The following is a 24,612-nucleotide window of genomic DNA, read 5'->3' as shown; positions in this document are numbered from 1 at the left end:
GCCAGTAACCGTGCCGCTCGGACTTGCCGCCTGTCGTTAGGCGTCCACTATGAAGATCCAGGAGGAACAGCGTATCGTCTTGTTAGAACGGGCTGCCATGTTTTCGACAAGCGGGATGTCGTAAGAATATAAGCTTTTCACACAGATGCATGCTCCAGATGCCAAGAAGCAGCCCTGTGGATATGCATCTGTTTTTCAGGAACAGGAATCTGTGTCCTGCCGGGCGGATCCACAATCTGTTCGTACGCGTAGACATGCATGTCGGAACCTGATCACACGCCGAATATGCGGGACGAGAGACTTGTCAATGACTAATGACAAAGCGTGCCAGAGGTGGTGGTATTTCCATTGTGCTGTCTGGACTCACCAAGTAGTGCTGTAACGGGGATGTGATCAAGTGAAAGCCAGCGGGTAAAATTCCACGAGGAAAGCAATAATGGCAAGGTGCAACCTTGGAAGAATTTGTCGTCCCATCAAGCATCAGCGGGCCGACGGGGGCGGGTGTTCACGTCACGTGATGGAGCTAAAGTGAATCTCGTGAACGCGCGTAGTTTCGCGTGTCGCGTAACCCCTCCAACGACCAAATAACAGCACATCATGGCGAAACCAGAGTCCAAGGCCGAATCTTCCAAGACAGCCAGCAGTGGCATCAAGCCAAACCCAAATGCTGCTGGAGGAGCAAATTACGAGTTGCCTTGGTACAGTCCACTTCTCTCTCTCTCTCAGTCCATCCCAACTAACAAGGGCGGCAGGGTCGAAAAGTACCGCCCAGTCTACCTCGACGATGTCGTCGGCAACACTGAAACAATCGAGCGCCTCAAGATTATTGCAAAAGATGGAAACATGCCACACATGATCATCTCGGGTATGCCTGGTATCGGAAAGACGACCTCGATTCTCTGCCTTGCGCGGCAGTTGCTCGGCGACGCATACAAAGAAGCCGTCCTTGAACTCAATGCCTCTGACGAACGTGGTATTGATGTCGTGCGTAACCGGATAAAGGGCTTTGCGCAGAAAAAGGTCACTCTGCCGCCTGGGAGACAAAAGCTGGTTATTCTGGATGAAGCAGACAGCATGACGAGTGGTGCACAACAGGCGCTTCGACGGACAATGGAGATTTACAGTGCGACCACAAGATTTGCATTCGCATGCAATCAGTCCAACAAGATCATCGAGCCGCTGCAGTCGAGATGCGCCATTCTACGCTACGCCCGTCTCACCGATGCACAAGTCGTGCGAAGAATCATGCAAGTCATTGAGGCTGAAGACGTAAAATACTCTGACGATGGCCTCGCGGCGCTGGTTTTCTCTGCCGAAGGAGATATGCGACAGGCAATCAACAACCTGCAGTCAACAAATGCGGGTTTTGGATTCGTCAATGGAGACAATGTGTTCAAGGTGGTGGATAGCCCGCATCCCATCAAGGTGCAGGTAATGATTAAGGCATGCCACGAGACGAGAATCAACGATGCAATGGTGTCGTTGAAGGAGCTATGGGATCTGGGGTACTCATGTCACGACATCATCAGCACCATGTTTAGGGTTACAAAGACGATCGATACGTTGAGCGAGCATGCGAAGCTGGAATTCATCAAGGTAGGCCGAAGCTGACACGAAGAGCTGTTACTTGGAGCTAACATGGTTGTAGGAAATCGGCTTCACACACATGCGCATTCTCGAAGGCGTTCAGACTCTCCTCCAACTCTCCGGCTGCATCGCGCGCCTCTGCAAAATCAACATGCAACCACAACTCTTCGTTCTACCATCAAAGTCGAAATAGAACAGTTCTCTCGCATACATCACAGCATTTAGCATGGCGTCTGGCGTTCACATCAAGCCCGAAGAAAGTATATGCAAAACTAGCAAAAGTCCAATTTAGTATGCTAGTTGCCTTTTCTCTGTATCAAATTCCCTTTTCAATCCGTCATCGTGTCACCGTCCTTGGCTCCAGCCCCCTCCAGCCCCGAGAACGCAACACCCCTTAGCGCATCTTCTTGACATCCTCGATCCTCTTTACACCATCCCGACCCTCTCCCTCTTGCTTCAGTAGCGGCCCAAACACAGTCATTCGGCCATCTGTCTCCTCGTTCATCTCAGCCCTCGCTCCCACCTCTTCATCGTCCACGTCCATGTATACCTCTACGTCCATTTCCGTCCCCTCTGCTCCCTTCTCAACGCTCGCCAACAGCTCATCCTCCAAGCTATATCCATTATCATCATGCTGCCTTCCCATCACTTGCGTCACCCCCTGCGGTATCGTCGGAAGCGTCTCAGGATCGTCCCTCTCTCTCTGCTCACGCACACGCTCGCGCTCCTCAGTCCTGCGCTGCGCATCAATCTCCCGCTGCTCCGCCATACGGTCGGCAATATCGCGATGTGTGCCGTCTGGAGCCCTGCTGCCCAAGCTTTCTGGTGCGTCGTTCACGACCTGGTCTTCGGGAGTGATTTGCACTGGGCCGGCGCGGGCATTGGCGTTGGCGGTGGCGGTGTTGATGGGGTTGGGGATGTGTCTGGGCTGGTGGGGGTTAGCTTTGGAGGATCTATGGGTGGAGGCGGGAGGGGGACTTACGGCTATGGTGATTATGACTGAGGGAGTTGGACCTGCTGCGGTACCTGGAACTACAGCAACTGTACCTGCGGTATTTGGATTCGCGGCACCCGCAACCGGAGCAGTACTTGCAACTGGTTCTCCGCGGCGGACCATGACGCCTACAGCTAAAGCCGCACCGACCAAAGCGACGAAAGTGCCTGCAGTGGCCGCGGGGTTGGCCAGGGCAGTGTTGATGATGATGTCTTTGATGTTCATGGCGTCCATGGTGGGCAAGTCGGGGTCGTAGTGCGGTGAAGAAATAAGAATGAGGGCTGCTCTGGACTACTTGTATGTCTGCGCGTGTTTGCGGAAAAGCGTGGGTGAATGCGATTTCGCAAACATGTCAGGTGCGCGACCTTTGTTCGGGGCGTTTGCTGGCATCGTGATCAACGGAAGCAGTGGATTGTTACGGGCAAGCGAGTTTGGGTGGAGTTTGATGCTGTGGGCTTGCTGGATGGGAAGGGAGGCCGCGAGAATACATGGGAGTGTGGTGTATGGTTGAAGAGAAGGTGGAATAGATGTAGGAGGAATTGGTAATTGAAGCAAGTGTATACATAAGTCTGGAATGCGTTCCACTAAACACAACAACAAGGTGACGCAGAACTGCAGAATCTCAGGGATTCGTCAGTCAGAGTGCAGCAGGGTCGCCTTATTAAGCATAATGAAACTTCGTTAACCTCTCATTAATTTGCTTTTACGCACTCAATATTCTCTCGTGAAATTAGAAGACACAAGACGTGTTCAAATAGCTTATGGAGGAGCGTTTAAGAATCTACCCTTTGGAGAGATCATTGGGCGCGTGTCTGGTCAGTTTGGAGGATTTAGGCGATATCTTTGGCCAGGAGGTAACGCAAGATCTCCTCTGTGATAGATGGACAGATAACAATGGAGCTGCATGTGCGAGTATTGTGTTATTTGCACGTCTTTTTCTGAGATGTGGTTCGCTCATCGATCTGATGTTGGCAGGTGTGAAGGGTGTCGACACGTGTGACGGGAGTGACAAGCGAAACGCTAGCGCCGGCGGTGAACCTTGCGAGCCGCCACGTTCATCTCACCGCGCCGGATACACTATCCGCGAGCTTCAACGCACGTCATTAAATACCCTATTTGCTTCATCATTATCTAATCTCCGACTCGCGTGTTTGATGAGTGTGGCTGGAAATGGTGCGCCAGCTTCGGGTGCCACAGAGAATGTTGCACGCGAAAAGCAAGCCGCGCCTACGGTGATGGATGGCCTCTCGAGCTCCAAGGTCACGGGTGAGAATCTGCGGAAGCCACCCCAAATGTGACATGCATCTGACAGTTCCCAGTCGAATACCATGACCCATCTGGAGTGTTCCCATTAGTTCAAGAGGACCTGGCCGCTCGGCTGCCGCTCCGAAATTTGCATTGGAAAGCGCCTACCAGGCCTTTAAGATCAATCGACTCTCTCCATGTCGACTTAGTACCCAGCAAAGAGTCTGCACAGCTTGCAGAGGCAGCCAATGCGGCGCTGGCGTCGTCCCAAGGTGCCACAGGAACACCTACACGAACGACTGAAGAGATTCTTCGGCCCCCAACCAAGGAGAAGCAAAGACGCCATCAAATTCCAGGACTACGACAGACCCCATATCTAAAAGTCTACTTGTTGAGATGTGATGATTCCGACACTTACAAGTCAACTGCACGAAAGCAGGTCCGCGACTGGGTCAAGGAGCACACACCTCCCTCTCAAAGTAGCTCATCAAGTGCGCAAGAGAATCATGATGCTTATGAATGGATGATTATCCATGTCGTTATTCCAGAAACCCCGGCAGCTAGCCAACCTCGGGGGTCGTCAAGTAGCACAACTGGTGACAAGGAGAAGAGTGCAGCAACGTCGCGATGGGCACGCGGCACAACGACACTTCTTGAGAAGCTGCGAGCAGACTTCAACATCTCGACCAAAACTGCACCCGATCGTGTTACCCAAATAAGGCTGCCCAAGGAGAGAGTACCCCAGCATTTAATGCCAGCACCAGCGCCAGCATCTTCACCAGCGATTGCTGAGAGTCCACAAGAGCGGGAGAGAGCATGGGCCGATGTTATAGCCAAATGGAAGACACTGATATTGCTGTCATTCGACTTGCGCGTCAGTCAGTACGAAGAAGACATTAGGAAGAATGAGTCGCAACGTTCGTTCCCTGGCTGGAACTTCAACACATTCTTTATGCTCAAGGAAGGTCTCGCCCGGGGTTTCGAAAGTGTCGGCTTGGTCGAAGATGCGTTACTTGGTTACGATGAGCTATCTGTCGGACTGGATACTGTGATTCGCGATCAAGCCAAAGACGATACCCAAGGCGGAGTCATCTTGAGTTATTCAGAAGATCTCTACGAAAAGGCCAGTCACGTACTTGAGCAGGTGCAAGAAGAAGGCAGTACTGCTCACAATCTGCATGATGACAAGCCAATTAGTGCGCACAAAAAGGACTACCGGGATCTGATTCTCAACAACAACATTTCGGTCTTTGACTTTAGGTCATATGTATTTGCGCGGCAGATGTCACTTCTACTGCGGCTGGGCAACTCACAGTCTGCGCGTTCGGATCTTGCAGCTAAACTACAACCGCGGCCAAATGCCAGTATCTCACAACGTTCCATGGACGACAGCAATATTGGCATGAAAACTGGAGACCAGACAAATATGTCTGAAGATCTCTACTCGCTTTCAGAGCTGTGTTCTCGTGCTCTCAATTTCATCACTTTTGCTGCGCGTCTTTTACGGGACGATCTAATCAATGGGTTTGTTTCTTCTTTAATACAGAAGTCGCCGTGCTAACTCATGCCAGAGCAAAGTCGCACAATGCCACATTCCCGGATGCATTAGTAGATAACCTAGTTCGATCATGGACCTTTGCTGCTCTTGAACAGGTTCTGCGAGAGACGGCTACTTCATCGTTGCCATTCACACGCTACTCAAAAGATGCCACCAGTGGGTCTTCGGGCAAAAGTCTGTCATTTGGAGGTCGAGGCCGAGAGCAGAAGCTACAAGTCTCGGAGCAAAAGTCCATGATCCATCCGTCTCGTTCGTCGTCGTTGAACCATGGACGTTCATCAGCGGAACCACCATATGCCCAGCCAACAGCGGCCAGTCAGGTCGTGTTCGACAATGGGCATTACAACGACCGTCCAGCTCCGACTCAGGAAAGCACATTACCCCAATCCAAGAACGGTCTGCAAGAGCTTGCTGGTACACGAGCACAACTAGTGGTTGTTCAGCGGCGGGTGCTCGAGCAAGTTGGCAAAGCCTTGGGCTGGAATATTGGCTGGGCCGCAGTACTCTCGGGGACGGATGACCACGAAGAGCTTAGTGATGTGGACCTTGAAGAGGATGAGAAGAGCACCACGGACGAGGTGGCATCAGATGATGAAAAGCCTTCAAAACTAGCCACGCCGACATCTGGTATCTCTGCGAGCGCACTGCTCAGCGCGGCTTCGTCAATTGAACAGTTTCGTCAGGCTTATGAGGTATGATGAGTTGTGTTAGAAGCAGGAACATTACTTATGCTACGACAGGGCCTGAGCGATTTGATCGTCAAGCACTATATGGCGGCAGGTCAGAACAAGTCCGCGGAAAGCGTACTGGGAGATCTGGCTGCCCTACGATTGTAAGTCTACGACTCGTTTATTGCACTCGCCTCGAATCTGACGTAAAGCCAGTGAGCTCGGCGACTTTGCAGCTGCATCTGCGTATTTTGGTCGCATGGCGTCACTCTTCGCCGAGAGCCGCTGGAATACGGTGGAGACTACCATGCTCAAAATGCACTCCCAATGCTTGAAAAAGCTCAACCGTAAGGACGAGTATGTCCGGACGCTACTAGATCTCTTGGCAAAATCTGCAGCAAGCAGAATGTCCTTCAAAACCACCTCGAGGCGAGCTGATGCCAACGACATTTCTGATATGCCTCGCGATTGGCTCAACGACGACAAGGTCGACACTGTGGGTATCTTCAATGAGCTCATTGCCTTTTCCCAACAGCTTCCCTACGATGTTACCGTCAAAATGCCCAAGTACTTTGGGGATATCATGGTCGAGCCCTATGTACGCCATTACGATGAGAGGGACGGCTTTCAACTTCGTCTACAATTTCGACATATCCTTGAGGATGAGATAGAGATTAAGTCAGCAAAGGTGCGACTGGTCAGTGCCGACTCGTCCCAAATCAAAGACGTTTGGCTGGAAAGCTCCAATCCTCTGAAGCTCAAAAAAGGATTGACCAAAATGTGGCTGGGCTGCAACGTGAGTTCGCCTTCAAAAACTTGAGTCACCTGCTTACTTTTTGTTAGGTCAACACTATTGGGCCATATATGGTCGACAAGATAATGCTGGAAGCGAAGCGCATCGTCTTCGTGCATGAGCCCTTCACCAAAGCTGAGGCATCGACACCCCTTGGTATCATCACTTCGGTGTCTGCCCATTCACTCAAGGCCGCAAAGAAAGCGCGCATTCTGTGTTTTCCCCGCGTGGAGTCTTTTAATGCACGCATCTACCTATCACATTCTATCCACATTGACAAAACGCGCCACATCGAAATCGAATGTACCAGTGGTTGGAACGAAATCACCCACGCAGAGGTGAGGCTAAAGTCAGCATCAGCTGGCCTGCGCTTACGATCCGCAAACGCAAGTGTGGCTTCTGGCAATGTGTCCATTGCGGATAAGACCAAGCCTGGCGTCGTCACAATCGGACCTCTATCTGCAGACTCATCAGCTACGCTCAAGATTCCATACGACATGGAGACCATACTTCAAGACTTAAACATCAAGATTGAAGTCGATTACTTCACTGAGCATGGGCAGTCGAAGTACTTCTCATCCTGCACAATCCCAGTGGACTTGCCGCTGGACGTAAACGTGCACGACCACTTCAAGCAAGATACTTTGCTCTCGAAGTTTAACATCAAGACTGCGAATCACATACCGCTTCAGCTGTTCGGTGTAAATTTGGAAAGTTCGGGAGAGTTTCAAGTCCAGGCTGCGCAAAGATCGAGAGCCCCCAGCTACGTTTTCGCCAAGCAACCAGTCGCCATCACTTACAAGATTGAGAAGAAAGCCACTGAGGTCACTGAACGGCGAAAGAGCAAGTCGACCGCCACAGGAAGCCTCGCGCTATCTGTTGAGTATCGCTGTCTCAATGAAGATGTGCAAGACCGATTGGGCGAAAAGTTCAAGTCGGATGTTGCACAAGGCCCTGCTCATCGTCTTGGTCGGTTGCTCACTGATACTTTTGTACATCGACTCGAGCACAAGATCCTTCCGCATCAGTATGAAAGGATCGCGCTTCTGGAAAAAGTGGACATGGGTGCTTTTGAAGACATGGACTGGTCTGAGTGCGTCGACAGCCTGCCCGAGGTTATTCGCCCAGACACTCAAGCCTGGTTGCAAAAATGGCACGAGGTAAGCAAAGTTGAGCATCAGCGTCGCTATAAAACACTAACCAAGTACGATACAGTCCAATAAGATCTTCTATCTCGCTTCCGAGCCGAGCGAACCTGCAGCTGTCCCTGCCTCGCCGCACCCAACACGCCACATGGTCATCACAGTCTCAATCCCGCAGACCCATGTACTTCACACTGCATCACTAATGCCTACATCATCATCTTTCCCTACGATAGCTACAGTCGGCCAGCCCGTACAAACGACTCTGCGCATATCTCACACTCGCCGCTGGGCCTCCCCAGCACCAACCCCTTCGGAACCACTTGAATTTATCTACACACTCGAAGCGAACCCGGAAACCTGGCTCATCGCCGGTCAACGTCGCGCGCATTTTTCTGCGCACGAAGACGAAGTTCACGAATGGCCCGTCTTGCTCATTCCTCTTAGGCCTGGCGTGACGTTGCTTCCGAATGTAGATATTCGCCTGCAAAGGCCCAAGGGCAAAGAGGAGACGGAAACGAACTGCGAAACGGATTACTTAAGCTATGGTGAGACGATTACGGTGGTGCCGGATGTAAGACATAGCACAGTGGGTATTGGGGATATGAGCAAGGGTCATGATGGAAATGTGGTGTGGTTGGACAGTACTCGGGTTGGGGCATAGCATGCGTAGAGTAGAATTGATATCATCTTTACACATGTACATGTCGTGGGTTGATTATCAGACTAAATTATGGTAATCACAACCATTTCAACCTCCTTGAAATCTTTGTCGTTGAACGTGTACTTCATCTCCCCTCTAGTATCACCGTCTTCAGGTAGAGGCTGCAGATTCAATGTATCCCATGGGCGATCATGGTCCTTCGTTGGTCCTCGAAGCTCGTATAGTAGCGCCTGACAGTATCCTTCTCCGTTCGCCTCAAAGTATCCGATCCGCTCGAATGTGTCTTGCGCTCCAGTGGGTTGAAGAATCAGTCCTTCGATAATTGGATTGTCCTGCGACACTGCTTTTGGCGAGACGCTCAGACGCATGGGGAGACAGACAATGTTTCTTACGTCAAGTTCCATGCCGATATCGCGCTGAATGTGAAATGAGTCAACTTTGGGAGGAGCATTTGGGTTTTCGGGTGATACGATTAGCTGGTCGCCAGATTTGCCGTCGATGATGATTGATTCGATATGGCCTTCTTTGCTCCACTGCGCATCGCGGAGACGTCCTCGCAGCTTGATGTGTCCGCTTTGAATATTACCGACACGATCCTCCTCATTAACGTAGCTTACATCAGCGTCCAGTATATCCACCATCACGCGAGGCGTGTAACGCGCCCGCGTCTGCCAAAATATACCCATGTCTTTGGAAAGCCATGACCACGAAGGCGCGCGGTACTTGTCGGGCTTAGCTGCAGTGATGTATGGATCGGCAAAGGTCTCGCGTGAGCCATTTGGTTGAGTCGGCCATCCGTCCAAAGCCATAGCTTTCCAAAGTAGACCAACAACGAGATCGCCCTTCCAGAGACCAGCAAGGTATTTGTCGTGCGGCAAAGAAGACTGGAACTCACCCGCGATGCCTGCAAAGGCAATCAGTTTATCAGACGTGTAAGTCAGTCTGGAGCGCGAGTAGTCTTCACAAACGCGTCCCCAGACCTCATAGATACCTGGTTTGCCTGGCTCTTGTGCACGATCGGTACTCATGTGAGTCCTGTAGTGCCAGCTCGTCGGATTGTCGTAAACTGGCGGCATACCTTGTGGGAAAGTCTCGCACGCGTACAGATCTACCGATTCCCAAAAGAGTTGGTCAGTAGTGAAGTGTAAGATCCGAGGAGACAGGAATCGCTCTTGCGTAACCCATGCTCGACTAGCTAGCGGCGCTTGCGTCAAAGGATGCATAAGATCAAATTGCGGGAGGAAGTAGACCTGCCCAGCGTTCGGTGCCTCGAATGGACATGGAGTGTATTTATATGCGAGGCGGTCTCGAAACAATCCACCTTGGCTGTTCTCTGAGTGGTCAGCTGAGATGTTGAAGTATGTGTTTTGATACACGTTTCGCATCATCTTGGCTTCTTTCACCCAATCCGAAGGAGAGTCCTGCTTGATGCAGCATGAATCGATCCAAATGTAGCGGACTGGGCCATGTATGTTAGCTGTGGGACGGCCGGCGAGCAAGATAGAGACTCACCACCTGCCCATCTGGCAACCATTATTGCATCGCGAAATGTCGGAGGCATATTCTGCAACTTATACCCGCCTTCCAGCTCATCTTTAGTCGCGTCTGTGAGTCTGATTGGCACTTCTCCTCCCCAACAATGGCTCAATGTCACGTATCGTGTTGTTTGATCAAGCTCACTAGATAAGACGAGCCGTACTTTGCTCTCGGTTTCGACGTTGCTCAGATCAAGCAAGCGAGTAGGAAGAAAGGAGTGTGTGCGTGCTCCATAAACATCATGACCATCACATTGCTCTAACCACATTTTCACGGTGTTTTGGCAGATCTCTGATGCGGTATTGTCGTTTAGCCTACTTGTCATTGGAGGCACTCCGAACGCTACGCCAAGGGGATCAGAAAAGTGTTGTGTACAATGTGAAGTGAGTCCGACACACCTTTGTCGTTGAAAATCCAAAATCGTGGAATCGCCGCTTTGATGTAGTCGTGGTTGAGAGCATCGCAGTCAAACTCAACAAGACCGAAAACACCGTCGAACCAGTCTCCACTCTTGCTCATTTTTATATGAAAGTTGAGATTCTCCGGCATGTCCAGCATGTACGAAAGGATGACGACGCGGTCACTTGGAAACGCCTTATGGTCGAAGTCCGAGTCGGCAAAATCGCTCTCTGTGAGCGACGTAGACTCTTCCTTCAGGTCATCCTTGCCTTCCAAGTGTTCTATCGCCCAATGTGTCTTTAGATGGAAGATGATGAAGCGACAGAGATGGCAGCTTCGATGCAGCACAGAGTCGACAAGCGATTCCTTGGTCAAGTGGTGGGGTATTTCATCCGATTCTCGACCCGTCATACTCTCAAAAGCTAAACACAAGGCAGTTGTGCAGACATCGCATAACCTGGATTTGAAGAGCATATTTGGAACAGCTTGGACTGATTGGTACAGAGTTGTAGTCTTCGAGTGCGCAGAGAACAACAACGTTTTGCATGGACACATCCCAGGCAGCCCTTCAGCTGATAACTCTCTTGGCGAAGGAAGACTCAATCCTCAGCCTGGCTGAAAAGGGATTTTGCGCATAGCCACGTGGTACAGGAAGCTGAAGGCGCCTCGTGTTTGCGATCATGTCAACCCGGAAGAGTAACACGACACAGATGGGGGTTTTCTCCGAGTCAGCTTCTACTGTCGATGTGCATGCCTTTTCTAATTCTAACGAAGATTAAGGAGCTACGCTGTGACTTGCTGTCGTGCTGTTTTCGTGAGTGTCGCCTCGTCACTTCTTGCGCGGCGGCACTGCCGGCCTTTCTCGGCTCAGCTTGACTCCTTCTCCGACCTCGAACCACCTGGATACCCCATCATCACCACAGACTTTTCTCTTGAGAACGAACCTTTTCTCGATCAAATCGCTTGAGAATTGAGTCTTTCCGATTCAATGTTCAAGCGCCCTTTTCTGGCGTTCCAGGACGCGCACTCAAAATGTGACGGCAATTACCTACCGCGTCACAACACTGCCAGTTGTGCCAGTCTTCTAGACATGAAGTTGACAACACAACGGATGACCGCACGAAGGTATTTAGGCTCGAGCGCGAGGCAATCTCCAGTCTTAGACGTCCGAGAATTTCGTATGAAGGTCATTTGCTGGAGAGGCGGACGGATGTACCCAGCCGGAGAAGACATGGAGCCCTGCGACGTGCATGGTTTTTCGCAGCTTGCATTTTAAACTACCAGTTTGACAAATTGACGATAACCGATCTGAGCCGGCATCATATTACTTTTGCAATGTAGGTCACATCTCCTACACGCCACAACACCTGACATTGGCGCAATTGTGTGCCGAGGCTGGTGGAGAAGCTCTAGGCATCCAGCTGACGGTACCACCTTTTTAAAGACGTCCACGGTATTTTGTACACGTATCCCTCCACAACAAAAAAATGGTTTCCGAACCTGTCTTCGAACTTGCCATCGCCGTGAGTAACTCGTGGCTCCATAAGTGTCTCAACGATCACAATTCGTGCGCGAAGAAGGCACGCCATGCTCATATATTTTGTACCGACAATCAGCATCTCATCAATGATCTCAAAGGCGATGGACTGGTACCATCGCGATTACTGGCATTTCCAAAGATTGTGCCATCAACCGGCGAGCCAGACATGGTGAAGCTGGTCCTCTCCACGGAACTCGGCGAACGTACACAATACGTTGCACTCAGCCACCGCTGGGGCTCGCCTGGGTCTTCGCCTCCCCGTACCCTGAAATCCAACATCAAAGGTCACGTTGAAGATGGTATTCGCTATGAGGATCTACCTCAAACGTTCCGGGACACGATTGACGTTACAAGAGCATTGGGTTACGAAGTCTTATGGATCGACTCATTATGCATCATCCAAGATTCTGCCGAAGATTGGAAAAATGAAGCAAGGCGTATGGCTATCATTTACGATAACTCCGTTCTGACAATCGCCGCAATGGATGCAGAGGATAGTAGTCAAGGTCTATCTCCAAAAAGAGGCGGATGCCTTAGTACCCTAGAATCGAGGGCTTGGGTCTGTCAGGAAAGGATGATTGCACCGAGGACACTAATGTTCACGAAGGGCTCCGTGGCCTGGGAATGTCGTCAAGCAACCGCTAGCTTGGACTCCCCTGCCTTCGCCGAAGGGCATGGAGGCACCGTGGTAGATTGCGACCACGAGGGCTGGGTACCTCCGACGCGTCCGAAAGCCATCTTCGCTTTCTTTCGTGATTGGCGTCTTCCTCCCCTGCGGAAGGAGTCGGATGGTTATGAGTCTGAATCTACTGATTCTGGACAAGACATCAATGTTGAGGATGCTACAACGGGAACATCCGCACTTCAAATGCAGATCTCACCTGCGGTGGAACAAAATCTCGATGTGCAGGCACAGCCGGCAGAAAAAACTAACAGCGAAGGCCAGCTTGCAGAAATTGTCTCACCAGCTACAGCAGTTGAAGGGACCTTGCCTGACTTTACTTGGTCTGATGATGACCCTCCAATCAAGATTTGGAATGTAGCACCCCCAGAAGGCGAATCAGGTGTTTATTACGATCAGAAAAGCAACGAGATATACATGTGTTATGGCGACGACTTAGCAGCACATGCCGCCAACTTACTCAGCCAAAAGGACCTGCCTGCCTGTTTCATCACGCTCTTCGATAAGTCCTCGAAGGATGGTAAAGACCTCTTCGGAAGCTTTCGAGTTGACGTGCAGAAACTTTTACGTCCGGAATCTTCATATGAGCCGTTCATGAGGGTGTGGTGGAATTTTCTCGCCCTATACACACCACGAAACTTAACCTACGATAGCGATGCCTTCCTCGCCATGAATGGAATAACTTCCATCTCACAAAAATGGACGCATACCCGCAATTCTTTCGGGCTATGGTTCAACTTCTTGCAATTTGAGCTTTGTTGGTAGGTTGATCCAGATGTACAAGCTGTTCGGCCGATGACGCCCAAGTGGATTGTTCCAAGTTGGTCTTGGGCTAGTATAAGAGGAGGCCTGGTGCGCAATGCTTTCTGGCAGCAGAATCTCAGGCGGGGGAGTCTGATGATCAAGCCTGAAATTGTAAGCGCATCAGGCACGGCATTCGATATGCCACTGCCTTTTCCAGCCTGGCGCAATAGCCGCTACCATAACCTGGAGTTGAAAGGTAATTTGCGTGCCTCCAAGCTCAGACGCGTACAGACAGCAGAGGGGAAAACTTTGTTCGAGCTCGATATCGAACCCACAGGCCGGTTCTCAGACCACGAAGTCCATACCTTCCATCCGGATTGCCCATTGGAGATTCCTCTGGGTGAAGAAATCGGCGTATGGACTTTCCATATGTGGCACTTTGCTGCCGACGAGGAAGCTAACAGCAATGGCCAGTGTCTTGATATCCATCTATTATTGATAAGCCTGGGAAATAACGACTGGGTGAGCCATTATGGACCGAGTACCATGGAAATGGAGCACCTCGAAGATGAACGCACAATGCGTAGGTTAGGGCTTGTGGAGACCACTTATCATGAAGATCAACAGCGAGACGCCGGCGATATCCACGAGGACACGTGGTGGAAGTTTGTGAGGTTGGTGTGATAAGCACTATGATCTGACGAGGGTTGCAAGTAAGAAGTCAAATGCTCGGAAATTATCTATCTAAAAATTAGACTAGCAATTGTAAGGGCGCCGCCTGACATGGTTCCTCGCTCAACTGGCTAATGAGGATACATAATGTCTCCGTCTCCTAATCTCTTTTCCCTCAACTCCTAATAAAATGATTATCTGCATCAGAAAAGCAGGCTCTACCTTCACTAGCTGCATATGTCCCCGGCATTCAAGAATCATCATATGGTACCCAATTCCACTGCTGCAGGACTGCTCGGAAGCTCTCCTGGTGGCGGTCCATGATGGTATGGCAATCCACCTCCAGGTTGCATCGCATACTTTTCAGTCGGCACCACGCCAGTGTCTTGCAATTCGCTCCTGGCTCCTCTGTTAGGCTTTCTGTGTCTTAACAGCAACCACAAGCCAAGCACAATCGCCACGATGCCTCCGACTCCACCCACTACCCCACCCACAATCGCTCCGGTGTTGTTAGACGAAGAGCACTGTCGTGGGGTCGAAGAAGACGGACAGCCTGTTGGCGATGCGAATCCGGAGGACAACGATCCATATGCCGGTTTCGTTGAGAGGATTTTGAAGTTATCCAGCCAGACGCCTTTATTTGCCCTACAACAATCGCCGTACTCTTCTGATCCGCGGATACCGCAGCATAGGCTTCCGTCTTCGCATGGTGTGATCAACCAGTCACTTTCTGAGCGGTTGAGTGTGGAACCATTATCTCTCACTATGCCTGTTTAGCCTGTGTTGAGTTCACACCTGCATGGGGAAACCTACCATAGGGATCTGTGCACAATTGTAGGCAATTACCATCCCGCCATTGTTTATCCGTACAGCTTTCACGCCAGATGTCGAAGTTCTTGGATATGCAAAGACCGGCACGGTCGGCACTTGTGGCGCACCTGTCGCCATCATCGGCATTCGTTCGGCAGCACATATTCGAGTTTGGACATTTTTGATATGCGTTGGGAGCTGCGGTTGGTGCTGTCACGCCTTTGGTCCAACACTGGTCCTGGGCAAGTGTTTGCGCGGCGAAGGCAACGAAGATACAAATGGTGCGAGAGATCATTTTGGCCGACCACGGTGGTATGCGAAATTCGAGGAATGAGGTCTCAGAACGATGTGACGCGCCAACTGGTGGTGTAAGTGAGTCTCAGGAGAGAAGACTGCAAGCCCCAGTAGAAAGCAGCTGAGCCTCGTGGGGCGGCTTGTAAGTCAAAGTAAGCACGGCCAAGAGTGTTTACCGATTAATTGGGTCCAAGGAAATAATCTAACCATCGATTTGCTGCATGTGGCCCATCCAACAATATGAAGCTATGCGCAGTATCGCTAGGCTTCGAGTACGACAAAGCCCTTGCTTTACGCCCCGCAGCTGACATTCCTGCAGTCTCCTCTGTGATACGCCGTGTGCACAGCTTCTGTAATACCAGCTATATCAGGCGTTGTGCATGTACTACAGTAAGCTGAAGATAGTCAGCTTACGTGTTTCAGCACCAGCTACCTCTTGCAATAGACAACAGAAAGGAGCTTCTTGAACTCGACTTTTTGCACAAATTTACACGATTTGTCACCGTTCACGACGCAATGCCTGTCATTTTATCGCAGCAAAATCAGAACCATGGTTATAGTCATGGGAATAATCCCATCGCAGGATCTTGGGGGCCTTACAGCCATTTGTGTGCTTGGCCATGTCTTTCAGCCCCCACCGGGCGGTGCCTGGCATCCGCTTCGCCTCAACATCGCCCCATCAACCCCGAGTCATTTCAATTCCGATGTTGGTCTACGGCGTTATATACCATACGTTCCGTTCCACAGCGTTGATACTTTAGCTAAGGCCTCCTGAACGGATCTTGCGCTTTGCGGAAGTTGGTGGAGCGATCTAGACAATATCGACATCTCGTGTGGGAATGTGTCTTGTATACTCTCGCTTTGATTTTGATTTCGAGCTAGCCTTTTGCGCATTATCAGCACCATGTCGACGACGTATTGAGGATAAGGATTAATCGCCACCAGTGTCGAGGTGATGTCTGATCTCGAGCCAAGAATATGTGCGCTTTCATCCACAGGACTTTCGATCGAATAGGAATTCTCCAAACCGAATTTGAGAACATCAAAGCATGTAGTCAGAGCAATGTCGTTCAACGAGCGCACCTCTCCAAGGAGGTCCGACCGAGCAGCAGCTTCGAGAGCCTCCAGCAAGACCAGCATACCAAGACAATGTCGAAGCTGGACTTGATACAAGCTCAACCGCAAGCGCTGGTCTAGGCATGGAGACATCATATCACATTTGATCAGCAGAGGTCGAATTGAAGCACCGAATATATCGAATGCGTCAAGCAGTGCCTTCCAAGCGAAGTCGACCTCGCCGCCACTCACTCCCTCGCGAAGAGCTTCCTTGACCGAGGTTACGTTCTTCCAAATGTATGTGTTGCAGATCGTAGCTGCACCCATGATCTCTTCCACGCACCGATTGTTCAACTCGAAGCCGTCTTCGTGCCACTTCTGCGTTTTGGGCGTAAATGCACCGACTAGGAAAGCCTTGACTAGGCGCCATGTCGGTTCAGAGCATGCACCCTTCAAGCCGGACGTCAATGAAGTCCTGCAGTCTGAGAGTAGAGACGTCGACGTGTCCCATGTCATTGCCGACCAATACGCTCGACTTTCGAGATCGACATATTTGAGGGAGATGGCATCGTCGTCAGCGGACTCTGATGTTCCTGCATCGCTGCGCTGTACTACGCTTCGATGCGATCGGAGCCATTGCAATTGCAACAATGCAGTCTGCATACATACGAGACTGTTGAGACCATCGAGCTCCTCGTCTTCATAAATGCCAAACGGGATGGGCGTCTGTGCAAAGAGATACAAGGTAAATACAGATCGATAAGATGTGCGATTGATGACCTTGAGCATCTCTCTCCTGGCTTTGCGCCAGGCTTCTCGAACCGTTGTTTCGACTTTGGCACTCGGTAGCCGGGCGGCTTCTGGTGTCAGCGGTATCCATTGGGCAGCAAACGCACGCATCGCGCACTTTAATGCGTTCTTGATGCTAGACTCCTTTTGAATCTGATATCGCGCCTTGTTGGTATCATGAAGTGAGCTCTCGGCCTCTCTGGTGTACGTATCAAGCTCCTCATAGAGCAATCTGGCAATTTTGCCAGAGGGATAACTTTTGTCTTCTTTGCTGTGTGGACTTTCAACCCTTTTCTTCCCTCAGTATCATGGAACGTACACAAAGGGACAGCCATATCTGCCGAGCAAGACGCCGAAGACTGTGTCGAAACCTCTGAGAATGATTTCGTCACACCACCACGTTAAAATATCCTCTGGATGTATAGAATCAGGACAGTTTGGTTCTACTGAGTCTCCTGAGATATGTGTTTTATCATGACGATATGATGCCTTGCCCTGTGGTTCGTACGCAATGAAAGGCTTCAGTCTCTCTCTAGAGGCCCTGGAAGACCTCTTCGCATTATCAACCCACTACATCTTGTAAGTACACTGTCAACCACTCATGATCGGCAATTGCACGAGTTCCAAGAAACTCCTCGTACCTGAAAAGTACATGCTCGCTTCCTCTTCAAGCATCTTGAGCATGATGAGCTCGATGGATCAGATTGCTTCGCCGCATCGCAGGCAACGCGGGATCGACGACAGGCATCACAACTGGAAAATTGCAATCTTTTCTGCGATGAGGGAACGTGGGCATTGCATTGCATGTGTGAAAGTTTCGGGGACGAAGGGGAGGGACGTTGTAGAGTTTGTCATCGGCCAAGGCACTACTGGGATAGCGTGAATTGCCAAGCACGAGGCCCCACCCCGCTGCATCAACCCTTTCCACCATGTCACGAAAAAAATCTGCTCTCACAAGACACTTCGATCAGACCTGTGTGTAAATTTTATCTACATGCATCTCTCCACGACCTCCCGGACTTCATCTGCACCTAGCTGTTCAACCCCCAACAACTCATTATCAAGCTTCCCTGAAAAGTCACATCCGTATTCTGCATCAAACATAGCCGTGATGCAAAACCCCAACATTGCTCTATCCACACCCACCCCCTCACCCTTCTCCAGCTCCCTCAAACTCTCCCGCTTCACCGTGTCCGTGTCCATTTCTACAATATCCCATACCTCCCGATCCTTCTCCTTGGCATACCGAATAAGCTGGTTCTGCGTCACACGCGCAGAATGCACATATACCAGTCGATTCGCTGTTTCTTCCATATTTCTAATAATCCCAAGTACCGCTCTGGCTACATCAGCCAGCGTCGTCGCGCTAAAGGGCACATCGCCGCCATTATACAACGTCGCGCGGTGTTTCGCAGGATCGATGATGATGCCCATTTGCATCCCCCAGTCGAGGAACATCCCGTTCGCGATTCCCGTCCAGGAGAAGTGCGGATTCTCTCTGGCCTTATCACAAAGGTAGGTTTGCGTATCAACTTTAGGCACACACACGGGTAGTTGCGTGGCGAGCGGGTTCTGCGAATCCATGCCGAATTCGGCGGGGATGAAGCGCTGCACGCCAGCGGCTACGCAGGCGTCAATGAGGGTGTTTTGGCTACCGAGCGCGGAGGTCGCGAAGCAGGATATGACGACTTGGACATGTTGTAGCGCAGTGATCAAGTTCGGGACGGAAGTGAAATCGACCTCTTTGATGAGGAGGTTCGCGTGAGGCGCGAGTTTGGAGCGGTTGCCGCCAATTCGACTGAGGACCGTGACGAGATATCCTTCAGAAAGGAGAGAGGAGAGAACGGGCTGGCCGAGATTGCCTGTTGCGCCTGCGAGCGCGATACGTGTGGGGAGCATTGTCTTGGAGTGAGCAGTGTGGAATGGGAAAGACGCTGTACTTATACCCAACGCAACGTACCCGCTTGATGGCGTGTCAAGTACATGCCGGCTCTACCATTAGCAAGCAAAGGTCGGTTATTCATGTGTTGCAGAGAAACTTAGCTGATGTACGATTCTCGTTCAGGAAGTATGCGGATCCGACTTCACAAATACGGGTAAAGCGTACCAGGCCGCCCAGTCCTGCAGTCGACATGTTCTCCACCTGCAACACATCAGCCCACGCTTCATCTCAAGATTCGTTCGCCCTTCGATTTGACGTAGGTGTGCATTGCGCCATAGGGACTTGGACTAAACATATGACTTGATTACAAACAAGACTGACCATAGCTACACGACTAAAAGCCTAGCAGAGCGCTTGAACATCTCAATCGAAGTCAGACTCCAGATCCATGATCAATACCTAATATATACTCACAGAAAGTCTCTCCTCATTTCACACGACACATGCATCTTCCCACACAAACATGCTCCGCTATAATCTCTCTCTACAACCCCGAAACCCCCAACGCCAAACTCGTCAGAATGGTGTTCAACAGCGTCGTCACACCAAGCAACACAACATTCAACACCGCCTGCACCGTCAGAATCAACAGACTCAGCGAACTCACCATCGGCGTCGTGAACACCAACAGTAAGCCCACGCCCAAGACCAAGATGGCTGCGCCCAAGGTTGCGAATATCTCCACGATGATGAGCCCGAGAAGAGCCGCGACGGCGATGGCGCCGACTTGGCGCTTTTCAGTAGGGGATGTGGACGTGGTGGTGATGGTGGTGGGCTCGCCGCCAGTGACGGGTGGGAGAGCCTTGATCTCGCCCGCGGTCGACGTGATTGCTGCGGTGATTTTGGAGATTTGTTCGCCGACGAGGGGCGCGGCGGCGGTTTTTTCGAGGATGGAGGACGAGGGAGATAGAGTTGCTAGAGTGGCGTCTGAAGAACGTGTTGTCAGTATGGTATGGTGGAAGGAAGAGGAAGGAAGGTGGGGAAGGGAAGACGTACTGATAGCGCCGGTGTAGGTTTGCACCGTGGCGTAGAGGTCGGTTAGGAGAGAGACGACATCGGCGTTTGTGTCGCGCTTGCTGACGACGGGGCTGGCGATGGTCAAGCCGGTGAGGGCGAAGACGGCGAGGTTGGAGAAACGCATGGTTGCGTTGATTATAATCTGGGAATTATTGTACCTGGAGTGAAGAGCGAGTGGACTGGACTGGATGACTGGATGAAAGGACGCCCAGACAAGTTGTTTTATACATCAGCACAGCCCTACGGCCATGATGGCTTGCTCATGATCGTCATTTCTGGACGAGAGTGCCGCTTTGGGATAGATGCCCGTTGGCAAGGCATCGTTGGTCATTTCCCGATGAAACTTAGGTAGAGGGACTAGATGGAAATACTGCTTCTCGGTAGAAAGACGCTAACACAAGTGTTATTGTTAGTGCTTTATCCCTGGGGTATAACGTCCGACGACCTGGAGTTTGGATATGGGTATTCGCCAGGCGTGAAAGTAAGGTCGGTATAGGTAATGAAACACACTTCCACGATATCGAAAACGAAGTCAGATCCAACCTCTAAACACCTAACCAAACAGAATGACTAGAAATCAAACTCCCTCACCCCTTCACAAAAACCGCGACCGTTTTCCGTCAACCATCTAGCTCCAAGTCCTAGCTCCCGATTTGCCGCCTCGCTTAGCATCCCGTCACGAACCAGACGTCATTCCTAGCAAGAAAACATGGAAATCGCAAGACGCATTTCCCATGTCTTGCGCGTCTGGTTGGCTGGATTTAGAAATCTAGAGCCGCCGGGTATCCTTGACTTGATTTGCACGCGAGGTAAGGCATGAAGTCGCTTGCGCGCGTCCCTGCGACTGCGTGGAAGGAAAGGGGTGATGACGATGTGGACGCTGGGCGATGAGGAACGGATGGGTCTGGATGATGAATGGGCCGCTAACGAGGGTGTTCAATGCCGCGGAGGCTGAGTTGTCAGAGCATGATTCTCACAATGGAATCTAATGAGAAGCCATCGAGTTCTTGATAGCGCAACAGTTGCACTTGATCAATATTCAGTAATAAACCAGCAATCAGTAACAGGGCGCCAAAGGTAAATTTTTGCGTAATGTATTGCAATAAGTTTGAGAATGGGATTATTCAGTGTGTCGATTTTCGAACGATACTTTGTCGCGACGAGAGACGACGACTCTGAAACAATCATGTCCACCCATCGAAATTCTCCAAACCCAGCATCTTGATGCCCCGATGACCGTAACTCCTTCGCTGAAGATGCACATATATCCCCATTACCTCCCGTGAGGCAGATTCGCAATAAGCCTTCATGTCCTGGGCGCGAACCCCTAGTCCTTGCCCAGCATCTCCTGCTCGCTACCATCGCGCGGGACGTAGTTGATCCCAGCATTCTCCACGGCCATCAGGATGTCCTCGGGCAAGATTCCCTCGACCTGCGTCGCGTACACGCCCGGGACATAGCCCTCAAGGCGCTGGTACCTGGCGACCCAGCTGCGGTTTGTGTCGGCGACGCTGATCAGGCCCTCGAAGACCTGCGAGGTGCAGTCGTTGACTTGCTCCGGGTTGCCAGCCAGCTCGAGGATCTCTTCGCAATTGGGGCAGCCTTGGGTAGTGAATTGCTGCTGCGTGCGGACGATGGAGCAGATCATGCAGGCGCGCATGTGGCGCTGCTGGTTGGGCGGGATGTATGCGCCTTGCTGAGCCATGCTGTCGGCGTGATCGGGGAGGGTTTCGACGTTGGCCTTCCGACTAGGACGCTGCTGCTGGCGCCTCGGGGAGCTATTCGCAGGACTACTGAGGCGAGGGTTCGCGGTGCGACTGGCGACGTTGGCGGCTCTTCCGCGGGTGCGAACTTGAGAACGCGGTGTAGACGAGGTAACGGCCGAAGGCGCGGTGCGGTTGGCTTGAGGACGCGCTTTTGGTGTCGTGAGATTCTGTGCGTTTGGTGTAGGGAGAGTCTCTGAGACGTCTTGGTTTGCAGGTGGGATGTCGTCGTCGCGTTCACCCCAGAGAGACTGGTTGACTTCCTCTAGTTGTCTTTGTCTGGCGGCGGAATCTTGGCGAGGCTGGCCGGCGCCATGGTCTGGCTCCCGTTGCGCCCCATTAGGGAGTTTTAGCTGCTCGCGTGCAAAGCCGGGGTCAACGTTCTCGCTGTCTGAGGCACCATAGTTAATGGTGCGCCCCAATGCGCTGCTCTTGCCGAAATCTACAAGTCCTGGACTATCAAGGCTCATGGGCGAGCGCTCTCGTTCGGGTTCGTCATCGTACTCATCCTCCCAGACGTACTTGTCGACCTTCTTGACTGTGGCGGTGCCTTTCCGGGGCATCCTAGACGGTTAGTGGATGCGGCAGGGCTGGGATCGCCGGCTGGTTGATGCGCGTGGGTGGCGGCGAGGCGAGGGCGGGACGAGTTGACAACTTTTGGCGGGAGCTTGGAGAGAGCAAGTGTTGCAGCCGTCACAGCTTTGATATTTACAAGTTTACAAGCGCACGCAATTAGGGAAACTGCGCTCCATCGCGACTGCCTGCCACACACGCAGCGACCCGTTGTCCTTTCCCGAACCGTCCACGTTGTGCACCGCATTTCCACGCCCGTGTCCCGCACTTCCACACGCATCATGGGAAATCCACAGGAAGAAGCCACGGCGCTCAAAAACAAGGGCAACGACGCTTTCAAGAACCAGGACTGGCCTGCCGCGCTGGATTTCTACACCAAGGCCATTGAATTGTGGGACAAAGAACCGTCCTTCTACACAAATCGTGCCCAGGTACGCAAGCGGTCGCTGCTGCACGTTGCCGTTGACTTACACCGCTCGTTAGGCAAACATCAAGCTTGAGTCGTATGGATATGCCGTAGCAGACGCCGACAAGGCGATCGAGCTCGACCCCAACAATGTCAAGGTAGTCCCCACTTCACCCAAGGCGCTCAGCACCGCCCATGGCCTAACGAGATGCACAGGCTTACTACCGCCGCGCCTCCGCAAACACGTCGATGCTCAAGCACCGCGAAGCCCTCCGCGACTGGAAGCTTGTCATCAAGAAGGCTCCCAACGATGCCAACGCGAAACTGCGCATGCACGAATGCGAGAAGATCATCAAGCGCGATGCCTTCCTCAAGGCAATCGAGGTCGAAGACGCACCCTCAGCCGCAGAGGGACTGGACATTGAGCACATGGCGCTCGAGAGAAACTACGACGGTCCCAAGCTCGAGGGCAAGATGACGCTAGAGTTCATCGAAGACATGATCGAGAGGTTCAAGACTGGCAAGAAGATTGCGAAGAAGTACGCCTTCCAGATCATATTGGCAGTCATGGACATCGTCAAGAACGAGCCGACCATGGTGGAGCACAAGGTGGAGGAGGGGTGCGAGATCACCGTCTGCGGAGATACTCACGGTATGTTTCACTTACCTTTTGAAGTCCACAACTAATCACAGCCCAGGCCAATACTTTGATCTGCTGAACATCTTCAAGCTTGCCGGTAAACCCTCCGAAAAGAACCACTTCCTCTTCAACGGCGACTTCGTCGATCGAGGATCCTGGTCGACCGAAATCGCGCTGCTTCTGTACGCCTACAAGTGGCTGTATCCCGACAAGTTCTTCCTCAACCGCGGCAACCACGAGACGGACGACATGAACCGCATGTACGGGTTCGAGGGCGAGTGCAGGGCGAAATACAACGAGCGCATGTTCAAGATCTTCTCCGAGTCCTTCTCCATGCTGCCCCTGGCCACACTGATTGGGGACAAGTACTTTGTTCTCCACGGCGGTCTCTTCTCAGACGACAAGGTCACGCTCGACGACGTACGGAAGCTGAACCGCTTCAAGCAGCGACAGCCTGGCCAGGCCGGCCTCATGATGGAGATGCTCTGGACAGACCCGCAAACCGCGCCCGGACGAGGACCCAGCAAGCGCGGCGTTGGCCTGCAGTTCGGACCAGATGTCACCAAGCGATTCTGCGAGAACAACGGTCTCGAGGCCATTATCCGGTCGCACGAGGTCCGCATGGAAGGCTACGAAGTCGAGCACGACGGCCGCTGCATCACCGTCTTCTCAGCACCCAACTACTGCGATAGCACGAACAACAAGGGCGCCTTCATCAAGATCGGCCCCGAGTACAAGCTGAAGTACACCAAGTTTGACGCGGTGCCGCATCCGGATGTCAAGCCCATGGCGTACGCGTCAAATGGGTTGATGTAAAGTTTCGTTTGGATGTTGTTCACTTTGGATGTAGCGATGCATACTCTGGTGTTCTTTGGCGTGTCAGCATTTGGGCGGTACATTGGGATGGAAGAGCGTCATGGCATGGAGCAGTGTAGCATACAAATATCTTCGGCTCAACTCGTTGCATTGTATGTATACATTTAGCAGAATCATGTATTTGGCAATCTGGGTTTGGACATGCTGGACACGTGCAATCGCGTCCCGCGTAGCCGTTGCCCCTCTTACGCGAGGCAAGCCGCATCAGGCTAAATCATCACA

At 51.8% G+C, this 24,612-nt stretch overlaps 11 protein-coding genes across 11 annotated transcripts; 4 read left to right on the top strand and 7 right to left on the bottom strand.

Moving 5' to 3' along the window:
- Positions 1 to 597: 597 nt before the first annotated feature.
- On the top strand, positions 598 to 1,780 carry SNOG_01804 (hypothetical protein; the record flags this gene model as incomplete). Its single annotated transcript, XM_001792378.1, has 2 exons — positions 598 to 1,596; positions 1,649 to 1,780. The coding sequence occupies 2 exons, from the start codon at positions 598 to 600 to the stop codon at positions 1,778 to 1,780; spliced, it is 1,131 nt and encodes a 376-aa protein (XP_001792430.1).
- A 201-nt stretch (positions 1,781 to 1,981) lies between these two features.
- Positions 1,982 to 2,815, bottom strand: SNOG_01803 (hypothetical protein; the record flags this gene model as incomplete). Its single annotated transcript, XM_001792377.1, has 2 exons — positions 1,982 to 2,515; positions 2,570 to 2,815. 2 exons carry the CDS (start codon positions 2,813 to 2,815, stop codon positions 1,982 to 1,984), a joined length of 780 nt encoding a protein of 259 aa, XP_001792429.1.
- A 1,762-nt stretch (positions 2,816 to 4,577) lies between these two features.
- SNOG_01802 (hypothetical protein) lies at positions 4,578 to 8,068 on the top strand (the record flags this gene model as incomplete). The annotated part of the gene is made up of 5 exons (XM_001792376.1): positions 4,578 to 5,093; positions 5,480 to 6,076; positions 6,125 to 6,216; positions 6,269 to 6,848; positions 6,896 to 8,068. The coding sequence occupies 5 exons, from the start codon at positions 4,578 to 4,580 to the stop codon at positions 8,066 to 8,068; spliced, it is 2,958 nt and encodes a 985-aa protein (XP_001792428.1).
- A 645-nt stretch (positions 8,069 to 8,713) lies between these two features.
- SNOG_01801 (hypothetical protein) lies at positions 8,714 to 10,997 on the bottom strand (the record flags this gene model as incomplete). The annotated part of the gene is made up of 3 exons (XM_001792375.1): positions 8,714 to 10,110; positions 10,164 to 10,256; positions 10,586 to 10,997. The coding sequence occupies 3 exons, from the start codon at positions 10,995 to 10,997 to the stop codon at positions 8,714 to 8,716; spliced, it is 1,902 nt and encodes a 633-aa protein (XP_001792427.1).
- Positions 10,998 to 12,073: 1,076 nt separating this feature from the next.
- SNOG_01800 (hypothetical protein) lies at positions 12,074 to 14,359 on the top strand (the record flags this gene model as incomplete). The annotated part of the gene is made up of 3 exons (XM_001792374.1): positions 12,074 to 13,569; positions 13,645 to 14,135; positions 14,313 to 14,359. 3 exons carry the CDS (start codon positions 12,074 to 12,076, stop codon positions 14,357 to 14,359), a joined length of 2,034 nt encoding a protein of 677 aa, XP_001792426.1.
- Positions 14,360 to 14,484: 125 nt separating this feature from the next.
- On the bottom strand, positions 14,485 to 15,329 carry SNOG_01799 (hypothetical protein; the record flags this gene model as incomplete). The annotated part of the gene is made up of 2 exons (XM_001792373.1): positions 14,485 to 14,987; positions 15,038 to 15,329. The coding sequence occupies 2 exons, from the start codon at positions 15,327 to 15,329 to the stop codon at positions 14,485 to 14,487; spliced, it is 795 nt and encodes a 264-aa protein (XP_001792425.1).
- Positions 15,330 to 16,048: 719 nt separating this feature from the next.
- SNOG_01798 (hypothetical protein) lies at positions 16,049 to 17,284 on the bottom strand (the record flags this gene model as incomplete). The annotated part of the gene is made up of 1 exon (XM_001792372.1): positions 16,049 to 17,284. The coding sequence occupies one exon, from the start codon at positions 17,282 to 17,284 to the stop codon at positions 16,049 to 16,051; it is 1,236 nt and encodes a 411-aa protein (XP_001792424.1).
- Positions 17,285 to 18,163: 879 nt separating this feature from the next.
- SNOG_01797 (hypothetical protein) lies at positions 18,164 to 19,158 on the bottom strand (the record flags this gene model as incomplete). Its single annotated transcript, XM_001792371.1, has 2 exons — positions 18,164 to 19,107; positions 19,134 to 19,158. The coding sequence occupies 2 exons, from the start codon at positions 19,156 to 19,158 to the stop codon at positions 18,164 to 18,166; spliced, it is 969 nt and encodes a 322-aa protein (XP_001792423.1).
- A 441-nt stretch (positions 19,159 to 19,599) lies between these two features.
- SNOG_01796 (hypothetical protein) lies at positions 19,600 to 20,256 on the bottom strand (the record flags this gene model as incomplete). Its single annotated transcript, XM_001792370.1, has 2 exons — positions 19,600 to 20,042; positions 20,112 to 20,256. 2 exons carry the CDS (start codon positions 20,254 to 20,256, stop codon positions 19,600 to 19,602), a joined length of 588 nt encoding a protein of 195 aa, XP_001792422.1.
- A 963-nt stretch (positions 20,257 to 21,219) lies between these two features.
- SNOG_01795 (hypothetical protein) lies at positions 21,220 to 22,458 on the bottom strand (the record flags this gene model as incomplete). Its single annotated transcript, XM_001792369.1, has 1 exon — positions 21,220 to 22,458. The coding sequence occupies one exon, from the start codon at positions 22,456 to 22,458 to the stop codon at positions 21,460 to 21,462; it is 999 nt and encodes a 332-aa protein (XP_001792421.1). The 3' UTR covers positions 21,220 to 21,459.
- Positions 22,459 to 22,749: 291 nt separating this feature from the next.
- SNOG_01794 (hypothetical protein) lies at positions 22,750 to 24,330 on the top strand (the record flags this gene model as incomplete). The annotated part of the gene is made up of 4 exons (XM_001792368.1): positions 22,750 to 22,899; positions 22,952 to 23,032; positions 23,091 to 23,526; positions 23,573 to 24,330. 4 exons carry the CDS (start codon positions 22,750 to 22,752, stop codon positions 24,328 to 24,330), a joined length of 1,425 nt encoding a protein of 474 aa, XP_001792420.1.
- Positions 24,331 to 24,612: the final 282 nt, after the last annotated feature.

Source organism: Parastagonospora nodorum (genome assembly GCF_000146915.1).
Source record: "Parastagonospora nodorum SN15 chromosome Unknown scaffold_2, whole genome shotgun sequence".
NCBI lineage: Eukaryota > Fungi > Ascomycota > Dothideomycetes > Pleosporales > Phaeosphaeriaceae > Parastagonospora > Parastagonospora nodorum.
This window is presented reverse-complemented; position numbering and strand designations above follow the sequence as displayed.